Here is a 20,554-nt window from a genome sequence, read left to right as displayed (position 1 = left end):
TGATTACTCACTGTACATCAAGTAAATTTATTCCAGAAATCAGGGAATGTCAGGAAGCAGGAGTGAGATTCAAACTGATGTACCCAGCTATTTTTAGAATATTCTTTCCTGGAGGAACAAAATCATTTTCTGATGCACAACATGCTAAGGAGGAAATACAAAAGTTTGTCCAACAAAAAGTGAGCTGTGAAAACTGAAGGAGGTTCTCATTTTTGTTCTGGTAATAATAAAGACCACAGAGAGTGTGCCATTGAAATTTTTTATAGTATTTCAAGCAGAAAATGCTTGAGAGACAGAAAAAGCACAAGAGTTGACTAGAAGAACTGGAGAAGGTTGGAAATGATTCAGAGGCTGGATTTGGGAGATGGTAATACAGGAATAAAACCAGCAGCTCAGAAATTGACAAATGTGAGATTAGAAAGTATTATATTTGGGAAACAAGACAGAACAAGAAAACCTGGAAATATTGGACTTTCTGACTTTGTTAAACTTGTAGGGGACTTTAAAGCATATGCCCTACTTCATGTCATTAATGTATGGAAGAACACTTTGGGAGAGGGGAAGAGCGGGGAGAGAGTTAAGTACAAGTGAAAATGCATGATATCTGCATACTGTAACATAAAGCTTTCTTGGTTAAGTGTAATTGGGATACTGAAGTAAACAGGTGCCCCTGTTTTTTTTCCCTTTTTCCTTAAGTGTTAAGACATGTAAACACTGCAAAGTAAAAAAGAAGAAAATTCTGGTCAAAAGAGCACGATACAAGAAAAAATAATATGCTTTTTCTCATTTTTGCATAGAGGAATGACTGGATTAAGGCCCTTGGCTTGATCTAGTAAGTTGTAAGAGAAAGCAAATAAGTAAAGCATATTGAATATAATAAAGCTTTTCTCTAGCAAGTGCTTATAGAAGTAACTCTGTATCTGGTTCTCATGTCTCCATGGAGACATTCGGATAGAGCAATAAAAACAGAATTTTTTCTTTCAATGGCTAAGAAATAATGTTTTCTGAAAGCATTTAAGCATTTTCCCAATCTGGGAGAGCAATAAAAATAAGACTCGACCAGACAGCACTTAGTAGAAACATATAAGGCTGCACCATGCATCTTCCATTGGATAACCTTCCTTTTAGTATAACCAAAATATGTGTGTGTAGCTGTCAGTGTGGGACAGATGCTCCTGTTAGGAGGTTAAAACTTCAATAGTTGAACGTGTACGTAGTCTTGTGTGTTAGTAATAGTTTTAGGGGCATATTGGGGGTGTATTTTTTTTTTTTTTTTTTTTTTAAGGCTTTCAATAAAAGTTTTGTAAGATGCGACATAGGCGTAAATGGATGTAAGAAACAACTGTATATAAAAGATCAACCTGCTAAGCATTAGCGTATGCATGTAACACAAGTTAGTACTAAATACTTAAAAAAGCTGTTACACACAAAATGGGAATAATACCTTTTTAATGTATGATGCTTTGTTATGTTTAAATGTAAATGGTCTCACAGATGTATACACAGAGAGAGAGTAGTGAACTATATTAAAAAAATGTAGAGTGCAAATAGCTGTGCTAAAGGAGACGTTTTTTTCAGCTGAATACTTGGGATAAAGGAAAAGAGTGTGTGTGTGTGTGTGTGTGTGTGTGTGTGTGTGTGTGTGTGTGTGTGTGTGTGTGTGTGTGTGTGTATAGCTCCGATAGTGATAGAGGAGGGGAAAAAAGATAATGGTAGATTTGTAGTGCTAAGGGACTACTGGTAAAGGAGGAGGATTGCACTGGCATGTATTTGTATTCCACCTAAAACTGCTATAATTGAGCTTAAGAAAATTCTGGGAGAAATAATCAGTCTTCAGCAGGGAATATTACTTATAGGTGGGGACTGGAATTTGCTTTGGGTGGCACACAAGGTTAATTTCCTATTACCTAGCAGCTGACATCTTTTACTTCTTTATCGAAAGGTACTGGATATAAACATTTTACTGCCCCTAATCCTGTATCTTCTGACAAGGGTGGCAATGTGTTTGACAGGTGTGGAGAAAAGTTTATACATCTTCAACTCTAACCTTCAGGGCAGTAAATTGGTAAACATGGCTTTGCATCTTCTGGCAACCTTTTCTGAAATAAGACAGTGACACAGTTGCCTTCTGGCATTGTCCTCATTGCTTACCCTGATTTCCTCAGACACAAGTCACTTTGTGGGATTGTCGACTCTCAAATTCTGAATTCTGTTCATGATAAGGAGGTGGTATTTGGCACCTTAGCTGCTGAATTCTTAAAGATATCCGAGGGGAGGCAACTAATCCAATGGTTAAGCAACTATTTCATTTCCCTGTCCCCATATATAACCAAAATCACCCTTTCATTCTTGGGACCGTCTGAGACACCAGTTTAAACAATCCCAATAAAAATCAAGGAAGCAGCAGTTTAAGAAGCAATGGCAGGGCATTTCTTTTTAAAGAAGCACTTCAGGCCCAGTCTGCTAATACTAAGTATAGTAAGGGTGCTAGTCCATTCAAGGAGTAAACCCAACTTTTGAAAACTACTTTCGGTTGCTTTATTCCTCTAGAAAGGAGATCTTATCTGCCAGGATACACACCTCAGCCTGAACTCTACTTATTTATCCTAATCTGGATTTTTTTATTTTCATCCTGGACACCAGACCACTGGAGAACAGGTAAGATTGAGTCTACTCACTTGGTGGATCTCTTGAGACCTCTAAATTTCTTGGTGAGTCTCAACTTGAAGGATGCCAGTTGCCATATTCCATTTCTCAGAAAGCTCAGGTGCTTTTTAATTTGCCCCCCCCCCCCCCCCGACCGATGTTCATCATGTTTCACTATTGCAGTAATTACATTTGGGTAATCTGTTGACAGGTTGCCCTTAGTCGGCCTTATTAACAAAGTCTTGGGTCCTGCATCGGTTGCTTTCCCTTCTTCCATGATGTCAGGTCGTCGGGTATGAAATATGCAGCCAATGCCATTACATCAGTCTGTCTTGCCGCGCAGTGCCCGAAGCAGTTAGCAAGTGCCGGTCGGCCGACTCCTGAAATTTTCATTTTCGAGTTTCAAAACCGAAGTCTTCACCTAAAAGCTAAGTACCCCGTTGGGGAAACTTTTTCTTGCTCCTTGCCGATGTCAGTAAAAGTTAATAATTGTATTACTTGTGGGAAGCAAATATCTCATAAGGATTTTCATTTGTACTATATTCCTTGCCTAGGCCCTGACCACGATGTACCTTGCTGTCGGTTTTGTGCTTTATTTTATCAGAACACTATCCGTCGGTACATTTTTGCTTCTAAATATTTTGTTCTCAGTTTAATTATCTAGAAATGACATTGGTTAGCCATCCGACTACCGGAATACCAAAAAAAGCAAAGAAAAAGACAGAGACATGGCGTTGAAATCCAAAACTGCCGATGACGCCTCTACTAAGCCAGTCGCCAGTTCGATGGTACTCAGTGAGGTGCTTTCGCAGCCCCTGATACCCCCTACTTCTGATTCGCAGGCCTGTACTGAGACCCATTCGGAGTCCAGCATGCCGTGAGATGCTTCACATATGGAACCCACGGATGTCTCTACCTTGGATGGGTCTGGAGCCGCTGAGCAGGCACCGGCTTTTGAGGGTGTATTCAGACCTACAGACTTTCATATTAAACCGACTCCAACTGCAGTGCTAAGGCCTAAATCTCGATCTGTCTAAAAATCCGACGCCCAGGCCACATGTTCAGGCCCCTATGCCTGAAAAGCAAATGATCAAAATGGCTGAAGATTTAATTACTCTAATCAGGGATAGTCAACCCCCCCCCCCCCCCCCCCCCCAAGAGGCCTAGGATTGACTATGAATCTTCTAAACAGGACTCTGTTTCCTCTGACTCTTCTAATGATCTGGATTTGTCCATACCTACTTATGAGGACTCTGATGCAGAGGATTCCTTTCTCTCTGCTTCTCCGCCTGAGGATTTCTCTTTTGGGGAAACTTTACATATCTTAAGGGAGCATTTCCACTGTGAAAGTCAGGATTTCTTTGAATCCAAAAAGCGGCTTAGGGATTTCCTCCTTCTTCCTCCGCATAGGCCTTTGGCTATACCTGCTGTACTAGATATTGTTGTGTTTTTGGAATCCAGTATGGCCCCTGATTCCTTGCCTCCAGCCCCTAGCAGACCAGACAGGTACTACAGGGTTCCTGAGTCCCACAAATTCCTTTTCAAAAATCCTGTTGCGGACCCTGAAACCATTTCACAGGGGCCCAAGGGCATTAAGGTTTCTACTGCTCAAAATCCTACCCCTTCTGATAGAGACTCCAGGGCGCTGGATAGGTGAGGTAAAACGGTTTATACTTCTGCAACCTTAGTAATCCGGGCTTTAAACTGTCAATTTCATATGCTGAAATATCAACAGCATATCATGGGACTGCTTAAGCAGAAAATGATGATTTCTGACTGTGGAGAATAAATATTTGCAGGATTTATTACATTCAGCTGAACAAGCTGGTAAACATACTTCGCAATGTGGTTTTGATTCTTTAGAGGCCTTTTGTAGGGCTGCTGTTACTGGGTCTGTGCTTAGAAGGCATGCTTGGCTTAAGGAGCAGTCTCTGCCTGATCATGTTAAAGCAAACCTTTTGGATGCTCCTTTACAGCATGATCGCCTATTTGGCAGTAAGGCTGAAGAAGTTCTAAAAAAGATGGAAGATAAAGCTAAATCTATGCAAACCGTGAAAGATTTCTTACAAGTGTAACCTCCTAGATTTAGTAGGCATTGGCCTACTAATTACTGGTCCTTTCCATCTCCTTCCAGAGCCACAGCGGCCACACCCAGACATTCCAAAAGCACCAGGTTTCGGTCCCAAGGGACTTTCAGAACTAAGCAATGGGGTGCTTCCACTTCTGGAAACAACAAGGCACCACCCTTTGGTAAACTGTCTCAATGACTTCTCTTTGAAATTACCAAGCACTTGCCTCTTAGCCGCCCCTTGGGGGGAAAACTGGCTCTTCATTCAAGAAACTGGCAACTTATAACCCAGGACAAATGGGTTTTAAATATAATGTCCCAGGGATACAGATTTCATGTCCACACGCTGCCAACTCCAAACGGGTGGCCAGGCCTGCCCTCAAATCAGTGGGCAGAGGCTCAGAAACAAGTACTTTCCCTCCTAAACATGGGGGCTATTCAACTAGTACCAGAGGAGGAAAAGGGACAAGGTTTCTATTCCAGACTTTTCCTGGTACCCAGAAAAGGCAAATCATGGCGTCCAATTCTGGACCTGTCTACTCTAAACACCTTTCTGGACATTGCAAAATTCAAGATGCTGACTCTTCACCAGTTACATCCAATGCTAGGCAAGGATGCCTGGTTGGCAACTCTCAACTTAAGAGGCTTACCTGCATATCCCAATCAGGAAATCTTGCAGAAGATTCCTATGCTTCAAAGCAGGCTGCGTGCATTATCAGTTCTCTGCACTGCCCTTTGGCTTGTCTTTTGCGCGCAGGGTATTCACAAAGTGCCTGGCTCCAGTAAATTGCATTTTGCAGGCAAAGAAATATTCAAATATATCCATACCTGGACGATTGTCTAATTCAGGCAGAAAAACAGGCCATTTTTCTAAAACAGCTGGCGTTTATAAAAAGAGTTCCAACCTGTCTAGGGTACACCATAAACGAAAAGAAATCTCAACTGGTACCCTCAAAAGATTACATTCCTGGGTGCAAGCTTGAATATAACTGCCCAGATGGCTTTCCTTATGTCAGAAAAGCAAATTCATTTGGTGACTTACTTCAAACAGGTGGCCACAAAAACCCTGCTATCTGCAAGGCAAATACTGCAAGCCTTGGGGTTCATGGCCTCCTGCATTCTTCTTAATTCTATATGCAAGACTGCATATGAGGAAACTTCAGTGGTACTTAAAAAGCTTATGGGGTCAGCATTGTCACAGCCTGGAAACAACGATTCCTATCATACCTTGCCTACGCCTAGAGTTCCTATGGTGGGCAGAGGCCTGCCACCAAAACAAGGAACTGCCATTCACACCACCCCCTGACGCCCAAACCCTAACTACAGACGCATAAGACTATGCATGTGGGGCTCATCTTGTAGGGAAGTGCATTCAAGGCATATGGAGCCCAAATCGAATGCACCTTCATATCAATCAAAAAGAAATGCTAGCTGTACAGAATGCACTGATAGCCTTCAAAGAATACTTTCATCCAGGACAATTACTGATAGACAACACCACGGTTATGTGGTACATAAACAAGCAGGGGGGGTACACATTCCTACTCCCTCTGCAGACTAGCCATGGCATTGTGGAACACGGCCTTGGGCTACCAAGTACAACTACAAGCTCAGTTCTTGCCAGGAAAGCAGAATGTTCTGGCAGACAAACGAAGCAGAAATCTTATGGCGCCTCACGAATGGAAACGAACCACTGATTTTCATCATGTTGACACGCAAATGGGGGGAGCCCAGACATGGATCTTTTTGCTTCACTCCAGAACTACCAGTTGGACAAATTTTGCACACGAACTCATCACAAAAAAACCTGGAAAGTGGATGCTCTGTCATTCAGCTGAAAAAACCTGTCTGTCTATGCCTTTCCCCCTCTGCCTTTGCTCTCCAAAGTTCTACTAAAAGTCAAACAGGACAAACCAAAAATGATTTTGTTTGCTCCAGACTGGCCTCACCAACACTGGTACCCACTCCTGCACAGTGTGTCGCACATTTCTCTGTGTCACCTGCCTCAGACACCTTCCTTACTGTCTCATCAGGAGAACCAAATTCTGCACCCTCAGCTCCAAACATTGAATCTTACAGCTTGGCTAATCACTTAAATTCCCCCTTAACATCCCTCAGCAAACCTGTGATGGATGTCATTTTGTAGGCGAGAAGACCTAGTACTAGAAAAGCTTACGCTAACAAATGGAAAAGATTCTGTGCCGGGATTCAATCTCAGGGGATGAGCACAGCAGTGCCCAATTTATCTCATATTTTGCAATACTTAACTGAGATGCTTCTCAAGGGCCTGTCTTTTTCTTCCATAAAAATCCATGCCTCAGCCATTTCAGCTCATTGCAACAAAGACCCCACCCCTCTTCTCTCATCCTCTTCTAAAGCAGTATCTCAGAGAGGCTAAAAACTTGAGACCATCCAGGAGAGCTCCATCCCCTGCCTGGGACCTTAACTTTGTATTGGAGAAACTCACTCTACCTCCTTTCGAGCCAGCTGCAACTGCAGACTTAAACTTTCTTTCCTGGAAAACAGCCTTCCTTTTAGCAATCACTTCAGCTAGAATGATATTTGAATTACAGGCCCTTATGGCAGTGGAGCCTTTCATCATCTTTCATGCGGACAGGGTGTCACTCAGGACCAGTCCATCTTTCATGCCCAAGGTGGTATCCAGTGTGGCTCTTAATCAGTCCATTCATTTGCCAACTTTCTTTCCCAATCCACAGAACAAGGGAGAGCGGATTCTGCATTCATTGGATGTACACAGACAACTTAGATTCTACTTGGACAGGACTAAATCTCAAAGAAAATCTGAACAACTGCTGGTAGCATTTGCTGCAGGGGCAGAGGGGAAGGCTATTTCAAAGCAAACTATTTCTAAATGGAAAAGCCATTGTATTAATTTCTGTTATAAGCACCATGGAAAACCTGTCCCCCAGGGGATCAGATCTCATTCCACCAGGGCTGCATCTACTTCAGCAGCCCTTCTCAGAGGTGTTCCTACCAGGGATATTCTAGAAGCTGCTATCTGGAGTTCAGTTCATACTTTCACCAAGCATGATCACTTACCAATTTTCTGTAAATCCAGAGCTGGCTTTGCCACTGCTGATGTTCGTGTTTCACTGTTGCAGTCATTACACTTGGGTTATCCTGCTGGCAGGCGACCCGCAGTTGGCCCAAGCTCCAAAGTCTTGGTCCGGTGTCGGTTGCTGTCGCCTCTTCCCTGACGTCAGTGCGCCGGGGGTATAAAAGATGCAACAGACGCCATTTTCTTCAGTCTTTGTTGCCGTGCGGTGCCCGAAGCAAAAGCAGTTCGCAAGTGCCGGTCGGCCGACTCCTGAGATTTTCAAAATTGAGTTTCAGAACCGAAGTCTTCAATAAAGCTAAGTACCCGCTAGAAACTTTTTCTTGCTCCAGACCGATGTCAGTAAAAGTTAATAATTGTATTTCTTGTGGGAAGCAAATACCTCATAAGGACTTTTCACTGTTACTGTATTCCTTGCCTAGGCCCTGACCATGACGTTACCAGTTGTCGGTTTTGTGCTAGATTCAATAAACGCACTATTAAACGTTGGTTTGATTTTGCTTTACATTATTTTGGCCGAAGGTTTAATTACATAATGTTGTCGGAACAACTGACGACCGAGGTTTATAAAAAAACGGAAAGACAAAGAAAAGGACAGGCATCCGAGGTCCAAAACCGATGACGCCTCTTCTAGGCCAGTCGCCGGTTCTCAGTGAGGAGCTTTCGCAGCCCCTGACACCCGCTACCTCAGAGCCACAGGCCATAACCGACAGCCACGTGGAGACACCCGAGGCCTGTGGAAACTCAAGGTATTGGGCCTATGGAATCTATTCCCTCAGATGGGTCCGGAGGCGCTGAGCAGGCATCTGCTTCTGAGGGTGTTTTCAGACCTTCACAGCTTACAATTAAGCCCACTACAGCAGCAAAGGCAAAGTCAAAAACACCATTAAAGACAAGGAAATAAGTACAGCATTCTCCAGAAGTCATCCATGCCAAAGAAACAGATACTTAAAATGACCAAGGCTCTAATTACTTTAATCAGGGGTTCCCATCCCCCTCTTGACAAAAGGCCTAGGCAAGACACTGACTATGATTCCTCTGACCAGGTTTCCATTTCCTCTGATTCCTCTTCTGATCAGGGATATTCTCTCCCTCCCTATGAGGACTCTGATGCAGAAGAGTCTATACCTTCAGCCTCTCCGCCTGAGGATTATTTTTTTGGGGAAACCCTGCACACCATGAGGGATCATTTCCATTGGGAGAGCCAGGATTATTCAGAATCCAAGAAAAGGCTCAGAGACTTTCTTTTATTGCCTCAGCACAAGCCCCTGGCTATCCCCCCTGAGCTGGATATTGTTGATGATTTTTCTGAATCTTTCTTCAAGCCAGACAGGTACTACAGGGTCCCTGACTCTCATAAATGTCTTTACAAAAACCCCGCTGCAGACCCAGAAATAATTTCTCAGGGTCCTAAAGGGGTTAAGGCTTCCACTGCTAAAAATCTTGTCCCCTCGGATAGGGATTCCAGAGCTCTGGACAGATGGGGGGGAGGGGTTTACACTTCTGCTACTTTAGCTGTAAGGGCTTTAAACTGCCAGTTTCACATGCTTAAATATCAACAGTACCTTATGTCATTGTTAAAACAGAAAATGGTTTCAAATTCGGAAAGTCCTGACAGTAAGGAAATGCAGGATTTATTGCATGCAGTTGACCAAGTGGGAAAGCATACTCTGCAATGTGGTTTTGATTCATTAGAGGCTTCTTGTAGAGCCGCAGTTACAGGCTCTGTTATTCGAAGGCGTGCTTGGTTGAAAGAACAAAGTTTACCTGATCATGTTAAAGTAAAATTACTGGATGCTCCACTACAGCATGATACTTTGATGTTAAGGCAGAAGAGGTGTTAAAGAAAATGGAGGATAAAGCAAAATCAATGCAGACTGTGAAAGATTTCTTACAGGTTCAACCACCTAGATTTAGCAGAAACTGACCTTCAAAAAATTGGTCCTTTCCAGTGTCAGACAGGCCACAAAGAGGCAGAGGCAGTTCTCAGCCCCAAGGCTTCTACAGACCTAAACAATAGGGTGCTTCAGTCCCCAAAGGAGGGGAAGATAAATCACAACCTTATGGGAAACAGTCCCAATGACTTCCCTCTACAAATGCCAAGCACTTACCTTTTGACAGCACCCCTAGGGGGAAAGCTAGCACTTTTCTTAAATAATTGGCACATGATCACCCAGGACCAATGGGTGCTGAATATTGTTTCTCAGGGTTACAGGTTCCACTTCCACACGCTTCCAAAATCAAAAGGTATGCCAGACCTGCCACAAAACCAATGGGCAGAGGCACAAAAACAGATTGCTGCTCTTATGGACATGGGAGCTATTCAGAAAGTTCCACAGCAAGAACAGGGACAAGGATTTTATGCAAGACTTTTCTTAGTACCCAGAAAGGACAACGCCTGGAGACCAATACTGGACCTGTCAATCCTAAATACTTTCCTGGATGTTCAAAAATTCAAAATGTTAACACTACAGCAACTTCTGCCCATGCTGGGCAATAAGGCTTGGCTAGTTACTTTGAACCTCAAGGAGGCATACCTGCATGTCCCAATCAGATAGTCTTGCAGAAGATACCTCAGATTCATAGCAGGCTCAATGCATTACCAATTCTCTGCCCTGCCCTTTGGCTTATCTACTGCACCCAGGGTCTTCACAAAATGCCTGGCACCAGTAATTGCATTTTGCAGACAAAAAGGCATTCAAATGTATCCCTACTTGGACGACTGCTGTATTCAAGCAGAGAGCAAGGACATTCTTCTAAAGCATCTGGCATTTGTAAAAAGATTACTAATTTGCTTAGGGTACACAGTAAACGAAAAGAAATCAAAACTAGTGCCCTCTCAAGAGATTATATTCCTGGGTGCAAGCTTAAATACAACTGCCCAGATGGATTATCTCATGCCAGACAAAGGCAACTGACTTATTACTTTCAAATGATGGCAACAAAAACCCAGCTCCCTGCACGAAAAATTCTGCAGGCCTTGGGCTTCATGGCATCCTGCATTCTACTAATTCCATATGCAAAACTGCATATGAGGAAACTACAATGGTATCTAAAAAGTGTTTAACCTCTGCATTGTCACAGCCTGGAGACAATCATTACTTTAATTCCCTGCCTACAACAGGAGTTTCGATGGTGGTCCCAGGCCTGTCACCACAACAAGGGACAGCCTTTCACCTTACCCACAGCCAGGCAGACAATGACAATGGATGCATCGGATTATGCCTGGGGGGCATAATATGGCAGGAAAATGTATTCAGGGCACGTGGCCCAAGGAACAAATACATCTTCATATCAATCAAAAAGAGATGCTAGCTGTAGAGAATGCCCTGACAGCTTTCAAGGATCTACTACATCCAGGACAACTATTAATAAAGACGGACAATACCACAGTTATGTGGTACATAAGCAAGGTTGCACACGTTCTTACCCCCTATGCAGACAAGCCATGACTTTGTGGAACACCGCACTGACCTATCAAGTTGATCTGCAGGCACAATTCCTGCCCGGAACAAAAAATACACTGGCAGACGAACTAAGCAGTATCTCATGAACCCTCACGAATGGAAGCTAACTCCACAAGTGTTCAGCACGATAACGAGGAAATGGGGACGCCCTGACATATATCTTTTTGCCTCCCCTCACAATTACCAAATACAGAAATTTTGCACAAGAACTTATCACTCTCAAGAGTGGAAAGTGGATGCTCTATCATTCAGCTGGAAAGACCTTTGACAGTCTATGCCTTCCCTCCGATGCCTCTTCTTACCAAGGTGCTACTAAAAGTCAGACAAGAAAGGCCAAAAATGATCCTGATTGCCCCAGACTGGCCACACCAGCACTGGTACCCAATCCTAAAGTGTTTGTATCAAGACCCAACTTGGCTTCTGCCTCAAATTCCACATCTTCTGACACAACAAAACAATCAGATTCTGCACAGTCAACTCAGAACCTTAAACCTGGCAGCATGGCAGATAATGTAGCCACTCAGACTGCACCTCTCTCTAAAGCTATTATGGATGTCATTTTAGAAGCCAGGAGGTCCAGCACTAGGAAATCTTATGCAGAAAAATTTAAGAGATTCTGTGGTTGGAACCAGGTACAAGGGTTCGAACCACTTGTCCCGAATATACCTCAGATTTTACAATACCTAACTGAGATGCTGGACAAAGGCTTATCTTTTTCATCTATTAATATCCATGCCTCTGCCATTTCAGCCCAGTACAATACGGAACCTCCTATTTTTCCACATCCTCTACTACGACAGTACCTCAGAGGGGCAAAAACTATGACCCCCCCCCCAAGGAGAGCACCAGTACCAACTTGGGACCTCAATTTTGTTTTAGAAAAACTCACACTGCCTCCTTTTGAACCAGCCAGCACAGCTGATCTAAAATTCTTATCATGGAAAACTACTCTGCTCCTAGCAATAACTTCAGCAAGAAGAGTCTCAGTTACAGGCATTAATGGCTGTGGAACCTTTCCTCATTTTTCATCAGGACAGGGTTTCTCTAAGGACAAACCCAACATTCATGCCAAAAGTGGTCTCCAATGTGTCCTTAAACCAAACCATTCATTTACCTACTTTTTACCCAAATCTCCAGAATAAAGGGGAGAGACTTCTGCACGCTTTGGATATACACAGACAGCTATGATTCTACTTGGACAAAACAAAAGCTTTCAGAAAAACTGAGCAACTGTTTGTAGCCTATGCTGCAGGTTCACAAGGAAAGCCTATTACAAAGCAGACAATCTCAAAATGGATAGGACACTACATCCGCTTCTGTTATGCACAACATGGCAAATCAGTGCCTAAGGGCATTAGGCCTCATTCTACCAGAGCAGCAGCCACTTCAGCAGCTTTCCTCAGAGGAGTACCAACCAAAGACATTTTAGAAGCTGCAACCTGGAGCTCAGTGCACACTTTCACCAAACACTACCACTTACCTCTCTACTCTAAATCCAGAGCAGGCTTTGCCACTGCAGTTCTGCAGGGCCTGGTAGCCTCTCCAAATCCTAGTTAGACCCAGCTGCCCAACCTCAGCTTTGGGATTCTCCCCAAGTGTAATGACTGCAACAGTGAAACACGAACATAGTACAGTTGTGTACCTACCATAAATGTAGATGTTCGAGTGTATTCACTGTTGCAGTCCAGGTTACCCACCCACCATCCCCCTTTTTTCATTGCTGGGACTTTTCCATACTTCTCATCTCTATACAACCTATGTGGTGTATTTGCTTGTAGATGAAGGATTTGTTTATAGTAATATATGCATGTATTTGGGCATAATTTTATCTTTTCAGCCTTCCTATCTGGGGGCACCTGACATTTGGGGCAAGAAAAACTGAAGAAAATGGCGTCTGTTGCATCTTTTATACCCCTGGCGCACTGACGTCAGGGAAGAGGCGACAGCAACCGACGCCGGACCAAGACTTTGGAACTCTGGCCGACTGCGGGTTGCCTGCCAGCAGGATAACCCAAGTGTAATGACTGCAACAGTGAATGCACTCAAACATCTACATTTATGGTAGGTACACAAATGTACTTTTTGCAGGGCCTTATAGCTGGTCCTAATGCTGTATAAATCCATCCTCCCAACCTTAGCTTTGGGAGTCTACCCAAATGTAATGACTGCAACAGTGAAACACAATGAACAAAGTACAGTTGTGTACACTTACCATAAATGTCGATGTTCAAGCGTATTCACTGTTGCAGTCCTGTTTACCCTCCCTCCAGCCCCCTTTTTTCTTTTACTATGCTTAAAAGTCTTTTTGGTGTATTTGCTTTTGATTGGAGGTATATTTTTGTGTTTTTAATTTTATATATATATATATATATATATATATATATATATATATATTGCTCCCCATTTGGGGGGCACCTGACATGCTGCATCTTTTATACTCCTGCCGTCATGGACGAAGGGACAGCAACCGATGCAGGACCCAAGACTTTGTTGATCAGCCTGACTGAGGGCAACCTGCCAGCAGATTACCCAGATGTAATTACTGCAACAGTGAATACACTTGAATATCTACATTTATAGTAAGTGTACACGACTGTACTTTCTCTTCCTTACCCTTTGGTCTATCCACAGTTCCAAGGGTATTTGCAAAGTGCCTAGCACTGGTGATTGCTTTTTGAAGGCTGCAAGGCATTCACACCTTTCCCTGCTTGGATAGCTGCCTTATTTTGGCAAACTATTCACAACTGTCAAGAATCTCTCCTGTTTGTCAAAAATCTGTTTTGAAAGTTAGGTTTTTACTTCAGCCTGGAGAAACCATTTCTTCCTTCCTTCCTTAAGCGCAATATTTTTGGGATACCTGCCAGACACTTTTGAAATGGTGGCTTACCTTCCTTAGGAAAATGTAACCTTTCACCAAGAACCGTTTCTTCATTGTAATCGGTTCATATCTGTAGCAAGGGAGTATCTCAGGATTTTGGGATGTATGTCCTCCACTGTTCTAGAGTCCCTAGAAATGTTGTATATAAGGAAAATTGAGGGCTTCTTAAATCTTCATGGACATAACACCAGCACTATATTTTCAAATGTGTGTTGAACTTTATCATAGACAGATTGCTTTTCAATCTAGGTCTTCCATTTATCATAGATTGCTTTTCAATCTAGGTCTTCCATTCTCCCCCTCAACCCTTTCCCACTCTGTGACCACGAATGCTTCTGATTTCACATGGGGGCTGGCTGTGTCCAAGGGAATCAAGGTTGCTAGGGTCTTTAGGATTATTTCAGAAAAAGTACACAAACCTCAAACTGTGATCCTGATGAATGCTTTGAAGACTATAAAGCATTTGTGGACTTCAGAGTCTCTCTTGGTAATTAGACAGTTCCACTGTAAAGTGGTACATAAATAGTGAGGAGTCAGCTCTTACCCCCCTATATAACTTAGCCTTAATAGCCTGGGAATTTGCAATTGAACACAGTCTATACATACAGACAGACCCCCACGAATTGAAGTTATACACAGGGGTCTTCCAGGAGGTTATCTAGCCAAGAGTTACTTCCCACATAGATCTGCTTGCCACCATTCACAACAGACGTTTGAAAAAATTGTATCCCAGGACTCTGTGCTGAAAGGCTTGTGAAAGACCGTCTTCCTTCCCATGGATGATGAATGTTCGTTTATCCTTTAATAACCAGAATTATTTTAAAGATCTAAAATGGCAATCCAAAAGTCTTACTCTTTTGGCGCAGACAGCCTTGGTTCTCCCTTATGAAAATGGCCAGGGAAACTTTCTGCAAACTTCTGTACAGGATGGCTTTACACAGAACAAGGTATCTCTGATTCATCCCAAGTTTCAGACTCATCTGACTGGATGACAGTTTTGTTCTCATTCAGGCACCCTTTTACTAAGGGTAGGCAACAGGTTTTAAGAGTCTCAAGACACCTGATATTAGAAAATCTTATTTAGCGGAATGGAAAACATTTTCTGATTGCCATAATGGAAACTGAGTCCTTTTAAGCCTCTAAAGCTCAAATGATTCTCCAGTGTCTTTGAATTGCTTAAATCTCACCTTTTGTATTCAACTATTAAGATTCACCATTTAGGCTCGTCTTTCCTTAGATGCCACCCCCACACACCCACATCTCTAGTAAAACCTTTTTTGAAAGGGGCACTTCATGTTTATACACCTAGAAAATAGCTGTTGGCTTCTAATTGGTGTCATAATTTTGTACTAGAAAAACTTTACCTTTTGAGCCAGCTCATCAGTCCAGTCATGGGAAACTATCCCTTTTTTAACATAGATAGTGCCAGAATTTACTTTAAATCAATTTGTGCATCTCCCTGTGTTCTTTCCTGTACCAAGAAAATAAAGGAGCAAATCTTATATTCTATGGGCATCCATGGGTAACTAATTACTGTATTGATGGAACAAGGGATTTGAGTCTCAAATATTTTCTTTTTTTATGAAAGTAAAAATAAAGTGTGTCAAAGCAGAGTTTTTCCAAAAGATTATCTCATGCTGCCCAATGTTATTCACACAGTGGAAAGGCCTCCTCCTTCCAAGGTCAAAGTTTACTGTACTAGAGCTTTGGCTACTTCTAATGAAATTTGAAAGGAGGTGAACTTGAAGTTTTCTGGAGTAAGCAATTTGGTCATCTGTACGCACCCTGTGTAAACACAAGGTTGACTGCTCCAGAGCAACAGTAGAATTGTTCATACTGTTTTCCGGTGACTCCTAGACTCTGACCTTTCCTCTTCCCTACCTGTCTAAGCGTTTGTAATAGCCTCATATGGCATACCCCTCCTGTACAAACCTTCAGCTGTGATTTAATAAGCATTGTACAAATGTGCAAATAAACTTACCATACCAGCAGATGTTCCAGTAGATTGCTGTTGTGGTACTAACACTGTCCCTCCTTTCCTCCATTTCTCGTTTCCTTTTTGGGTCTCTTAAGGTTCTTACTCCTTTGTCTAATCTTTGTGCCAGGGAGGGGTTCCACCTTATCCCTGATTTTTCCTTTTCTGCACATAACTAATTATATTTGGGCTCAAAACCTCCTATTTAGTGAGACAGGAAGGCTGTGAATTTTGGTGCCTGTATGTCTTTTTTTTGTACCTGCACGCCCTCGTGTGTCCTTGGACATGTGTACATGGAAGGGAGCCAGAAGTGAATAATGGCTGGACGTCCGATCCTTAGCAGGATACCTCCCATATAGCTTGGGCTACTACAGCGGTGGTGTCTTCAAACATCTACTGTTATGGTAAGTTAGCTTACACAACTGTTCTTCATGTGAACCGAAGAATCATTGGGGTGGCATAACCATTGCAAGATCCATATTTGCTTGAAACAGATGACAACTCCGCATGCCATCCCACAACAAACCTCAGATATGGCAACTTCAGGAGTTCATTTAATTGGGGGATGTGGATTGTGCTGAGTTTCTGTAATATGCTGTACTTTGGGACAGTACATCAGTTTCGTTCTACATAACCATTGGGACAGGTGAGAGTTGCAGTTGAGTAAATTGCACCTTTAGGTAATTTTGCTGTCCACAGCAGTGATGAGAGGTGATTATTCAAATTTTGTCTTGATTTTTAACATTGTAAACTTGTATGCGCGGCCACAAGTGTAACAAGAAGTTATGGGTCACTTACATTGATAACTATGTATTGTTTGCTATAAAATGTTTCTCAAGGTAAAAATGCTTTTTCTCTGCATGTTGCACTAAACCATGTTTTGAGATTAATTTTCTTCTCTTTGTTTTAGGGTGATCCCAAGATAGGATCTCGAGGATGTTCAGTCATGTGAAGACATTTTCCAAACTTTTTCAATTTTTTTTCCAGAGCCACTGAAAAATATTTTTGTATATATTTTTTTTTCCTTACAGTACCTCTGGTACTTTTTAGAGACTTTTTTAATGAAATTGCCAGAGTTTTTAAAGGCTTTTTCTTTTCCCTTTTTAAACACTAGTAGTATGTACTTTGAAAAGGGTTACCAAAACAAATTATTTTTTTGTCAGATGGGAAGTTTGTTTCATTTTCTTTTAAAATTAAAGTAGGAATTTTAAGCAAATCAGAATGGGGCGGAAGCCAGAGCTTTATAAACTGTAGTCCATTTTTATTCCAGTGAGTCTTCCACAGCTTTTTATTTTTTTAATGCTATAGTGGCGGACATCATGGTCATGAGCAAACAAGAAGTCTTCAAGTAGTCTCTGTACTGATTACATTCACTCTTTGTAGTTTTGAAGTATTTGGATGTTGTAAGTACTTCAGAGGAGCACTGTGGATTAAATTGCTTGCCTACTGTATAATTTAGATACTTTGCTCCTGTGGACAGTACTAGGACAGTTACTCATAAAGTGACATTTTAGCATTAGTCCCACATTATCTTACAGAGTTCTTAACAGGGGCACCAAAAGTGTTTTGATAGGTTGCACTGGCATGTTATGGCACTTCACAGCAGTGCCAAAATTCAACAGATTGCCTTAAAACCTGTACCAGGGCCATTGAGACAAATAATTTTATATACATGCAATATGCATATAATGTGACACACAAGATTCCTTAAAATGGTTTGAATTCATGGAAGACTACCAAGAAAATGTATTTTAGCAGTCCATTTTTGTGGACTGAGTCTGATGACCGATGAACATTTTAATTACATCATGCTTTAATGCTTTACGCAGTAGACATCTTTAAGTAATTGAATTTAGACTTTCCATACATTTTAGTGTTTTATTTATTTTAATTTGCTGCATATTGGATGGTGTATTTTATAAATCAGAGTTTGTACTTCTGTGTAGATTGGCATTTGATCTGTATTGTACTTCCCTGATCCATCATTTTGTCCATTTAATTTTAGCTCTCTGTACAGGAAGAAGAGCCAGACGTTCCAGGTCATTGTGCCCTTTGGCAGATTAGGCTGTTGTGCATTAACAAAATGTGCGACTCATTTAGTATTCCTTTTGTGCAAACTGTATGGATTTTATTGTGTAAGAAATGTTAGTGCCATATTATGATATACTTGGGGTATGGCTTTTGTACATTTTCGGTGGAATGTTTGAAGCAAGATAAATGAATAGGGAGGTCAAAATATGGGTTACTATTCAGAAAGTCCTTCCTTTAAAAGCCACAAAACCATGTAGATGTCGACTCAGACTTGGAGGTTAACTGTTGAAAAGGGCATTAAAAGGAAGTTTTTATCATTGTGAACTTGTTTGTAGCTATCCTGTAGCACTTGTTTACAATCCACCCCATTGTTGGGTGTTGTGGTGATATCGCAGATCCAGCATTGAGGCACACTAGGTAAATGGAATTTCTCGGTTTCTTAATTGCAGCTCTTAGAATTATAATTCATCAGTTGAGTTGGCATTTCTCAGAAGTGAACTCGTGATCAAGTTACTAGTGAGCAAGACTTGAATGGAATGTATAACCCTACACCAGGCCTGCGTTGACGCTGTGAAATGTTATCACAGGCAGCACAGTGTATTCAGAAAGTGTTCAATAATCTCTCTCATGCAAATGAACCTTTCTTCCTCGTTTGTTAACATTTTAGCAAAATAGTGCAGTTTGTCAGCTTATATTAAATTATGTTTTAAAGAGCAGGTGTGGTTGATTACATTGCTTTAAGACAGTTTAAAATGTATTTTTGAAGTTCCTTTGGATAAAATGTAGTCTTTTGTTGCATAGACTGCTTGCAGACATGATTGGTAAAATCCTAACAGAAATTCACTTCACACCTGTGATTCTTGGAATTTCAGTGATTTTGCACTGCAGCTTTGTGATATATTGTACACAAGAAGGCTGGTGGAAGTACTCATTTGTCCGCTGGCTTGTCATTTGATTAAGTTGCATTTAACCATAAAGGTGTGGGAGTTTTTTAGGGCAAGTTGTCTCATTCGCTGAAAAATATATACAATGTAACTGACAGTTATGTAGAATGTCACTTGGCTTTAGTATGGCTTGCTGAAATGCAAGCATAGGAAGTTTAAAATTTTAGTCAAATACGTTACTCTCAATCCTGGTGTCCTTAAGAATGCAATAACTGTGAAGGTGCTAATTTTAGGTACAGAAATATTCTGTACTGCAATTCATTTTCCTTGTGTTGTCATGATAAAGTTTAACACTAGATATTAGTCTTGAGTGTGTTTGTATTTCATAATTCAAAAAGGGAAAATGAGCCCCCTTACTTCCAATCCGGTTTGAATTAGCTTTAGTAGTCTGAATTAAAATGCAGAAATCACGCTTTATGCATTTAATATGTTTCTCAATTGTTTGATTTCATTAAGTCTACTTTCATATTTAATTTGACTATGTTTTAAAAATATAGCAATACAACTTCCAACTGCTGGGACCTACTTATTTTAATGATTGCTTTAGCTGTGTAAAGCTTGAACCTGAGTCTGTGAAGTACACCCAGCTGAATTAAACTGCAGGCCAAAACTTAATTGCCAGCTTCATTGTGGTTTCCATATTTTTACTGATTAGTAAGCCCTAATACAATATTGTCTGTGCCATACTGTGTGCTCAGGTTTAGCATTTTAGCAAAGCCTTAGATAAAACGTGAGGATGTTCATAACATAATGTTTTATATTAAGCCTTCAGTATTTCATATTCTGTATGTGTTTGGAGTTGCCAAGGCAGGCTTGGTGGAGTCACTCCATGCTGCTTAGCACTTTGTTGTGAACTGCTTATTTTAAATATTCTTAAGTTTGAACATTGCCGTTTGAGATGCTGCAACACAGGTGTTCATTTATCCAAAGTGGAGAAACGTGTTTCTGCTCTCTTCTTGGGGTTGTATTTCGTTGCTCAGGTTTGGGCTTGGAGCACATTTATTTACGTTTGTTACTTATTGTGCAACTAACTGTGTAGTCTTAAAACATCTTTTCAGACCTGATCCCATGCTTTGACCAGGAATATTTTGAGAAACAAAATTCTATAATTGTTTTCAGAGATCCTAAATCTCTGTTGCAGTGTAACTCCTAAATCTCTGTTGCAGTGTAACTTCAAAATGTGTACATCACATCCTGCAATAAATAAATGCCAATGACTTTGTAGTTTTTCATAGATAAGTGTCCAAGGATCAGGTGAACTCCTTTATAGTTTTTGTAGCATTTTTTTTTTTTTTGCAGTCATGTTTCAGATTAAGTTGTAGCTGCCATTTTGTAACTTCATTTGCTTGGATAGTCAGAGCTTTTCACTGTGCTAAGTATTGTATTGGAATGTAGCCAATAACTGCTGTAATTTTTTTTTTTTTTAGTTCATTCTGTTTGTATGCTGAAGTAATGTTTGTAGTGAGAGA

General features: G+C 41.3%; 1 protein-coding gene across 2 annotated transcripts in view; it reads left to right on the top strand.

Annotated features, from left to right (window-relative positions):
- Positions 1 to 20,309, top strand: part of LMNB2 (lamin B2) — an 859,966-nt gene extending 839,657 nt beyond the window's left edge. For both annotated transcript variants that reach the window (XM_044090624.1, XM_044090623.1), the window contains one exon: positions 17,021 to 20,309. In XM_044090624.1, the coding sequence (XP_043946559.1) occupies positions 17,021 to 17,062 (42 nt within the window). In that variant the 3' untranslated portion in view covers positions 17,063 to 20,309. The remainder of the gene's footprint in view (positions 1 to 17,020) is intronic.
- The last annotated feature ends 245 nt before the right edge of the window (positions 20,310 to 20,554 follow it).

This window comes from Protopterus annectens, chromosome 13.part0, assembly GCF_019279795.1.
Source record: "Protopterus annectens isolate FY-2018-M chromosome 13.part0, PAN1.0, whole genome shotgun sequence".
NCBI lineage: Eukaryota > Metazoa > Chordata > Ceratodontiformes > Protopteridae > Protopterus > Protopterus annectens.
This window is presented reverse-complemented; position numbering and strand designations above follow the sequence as displayed.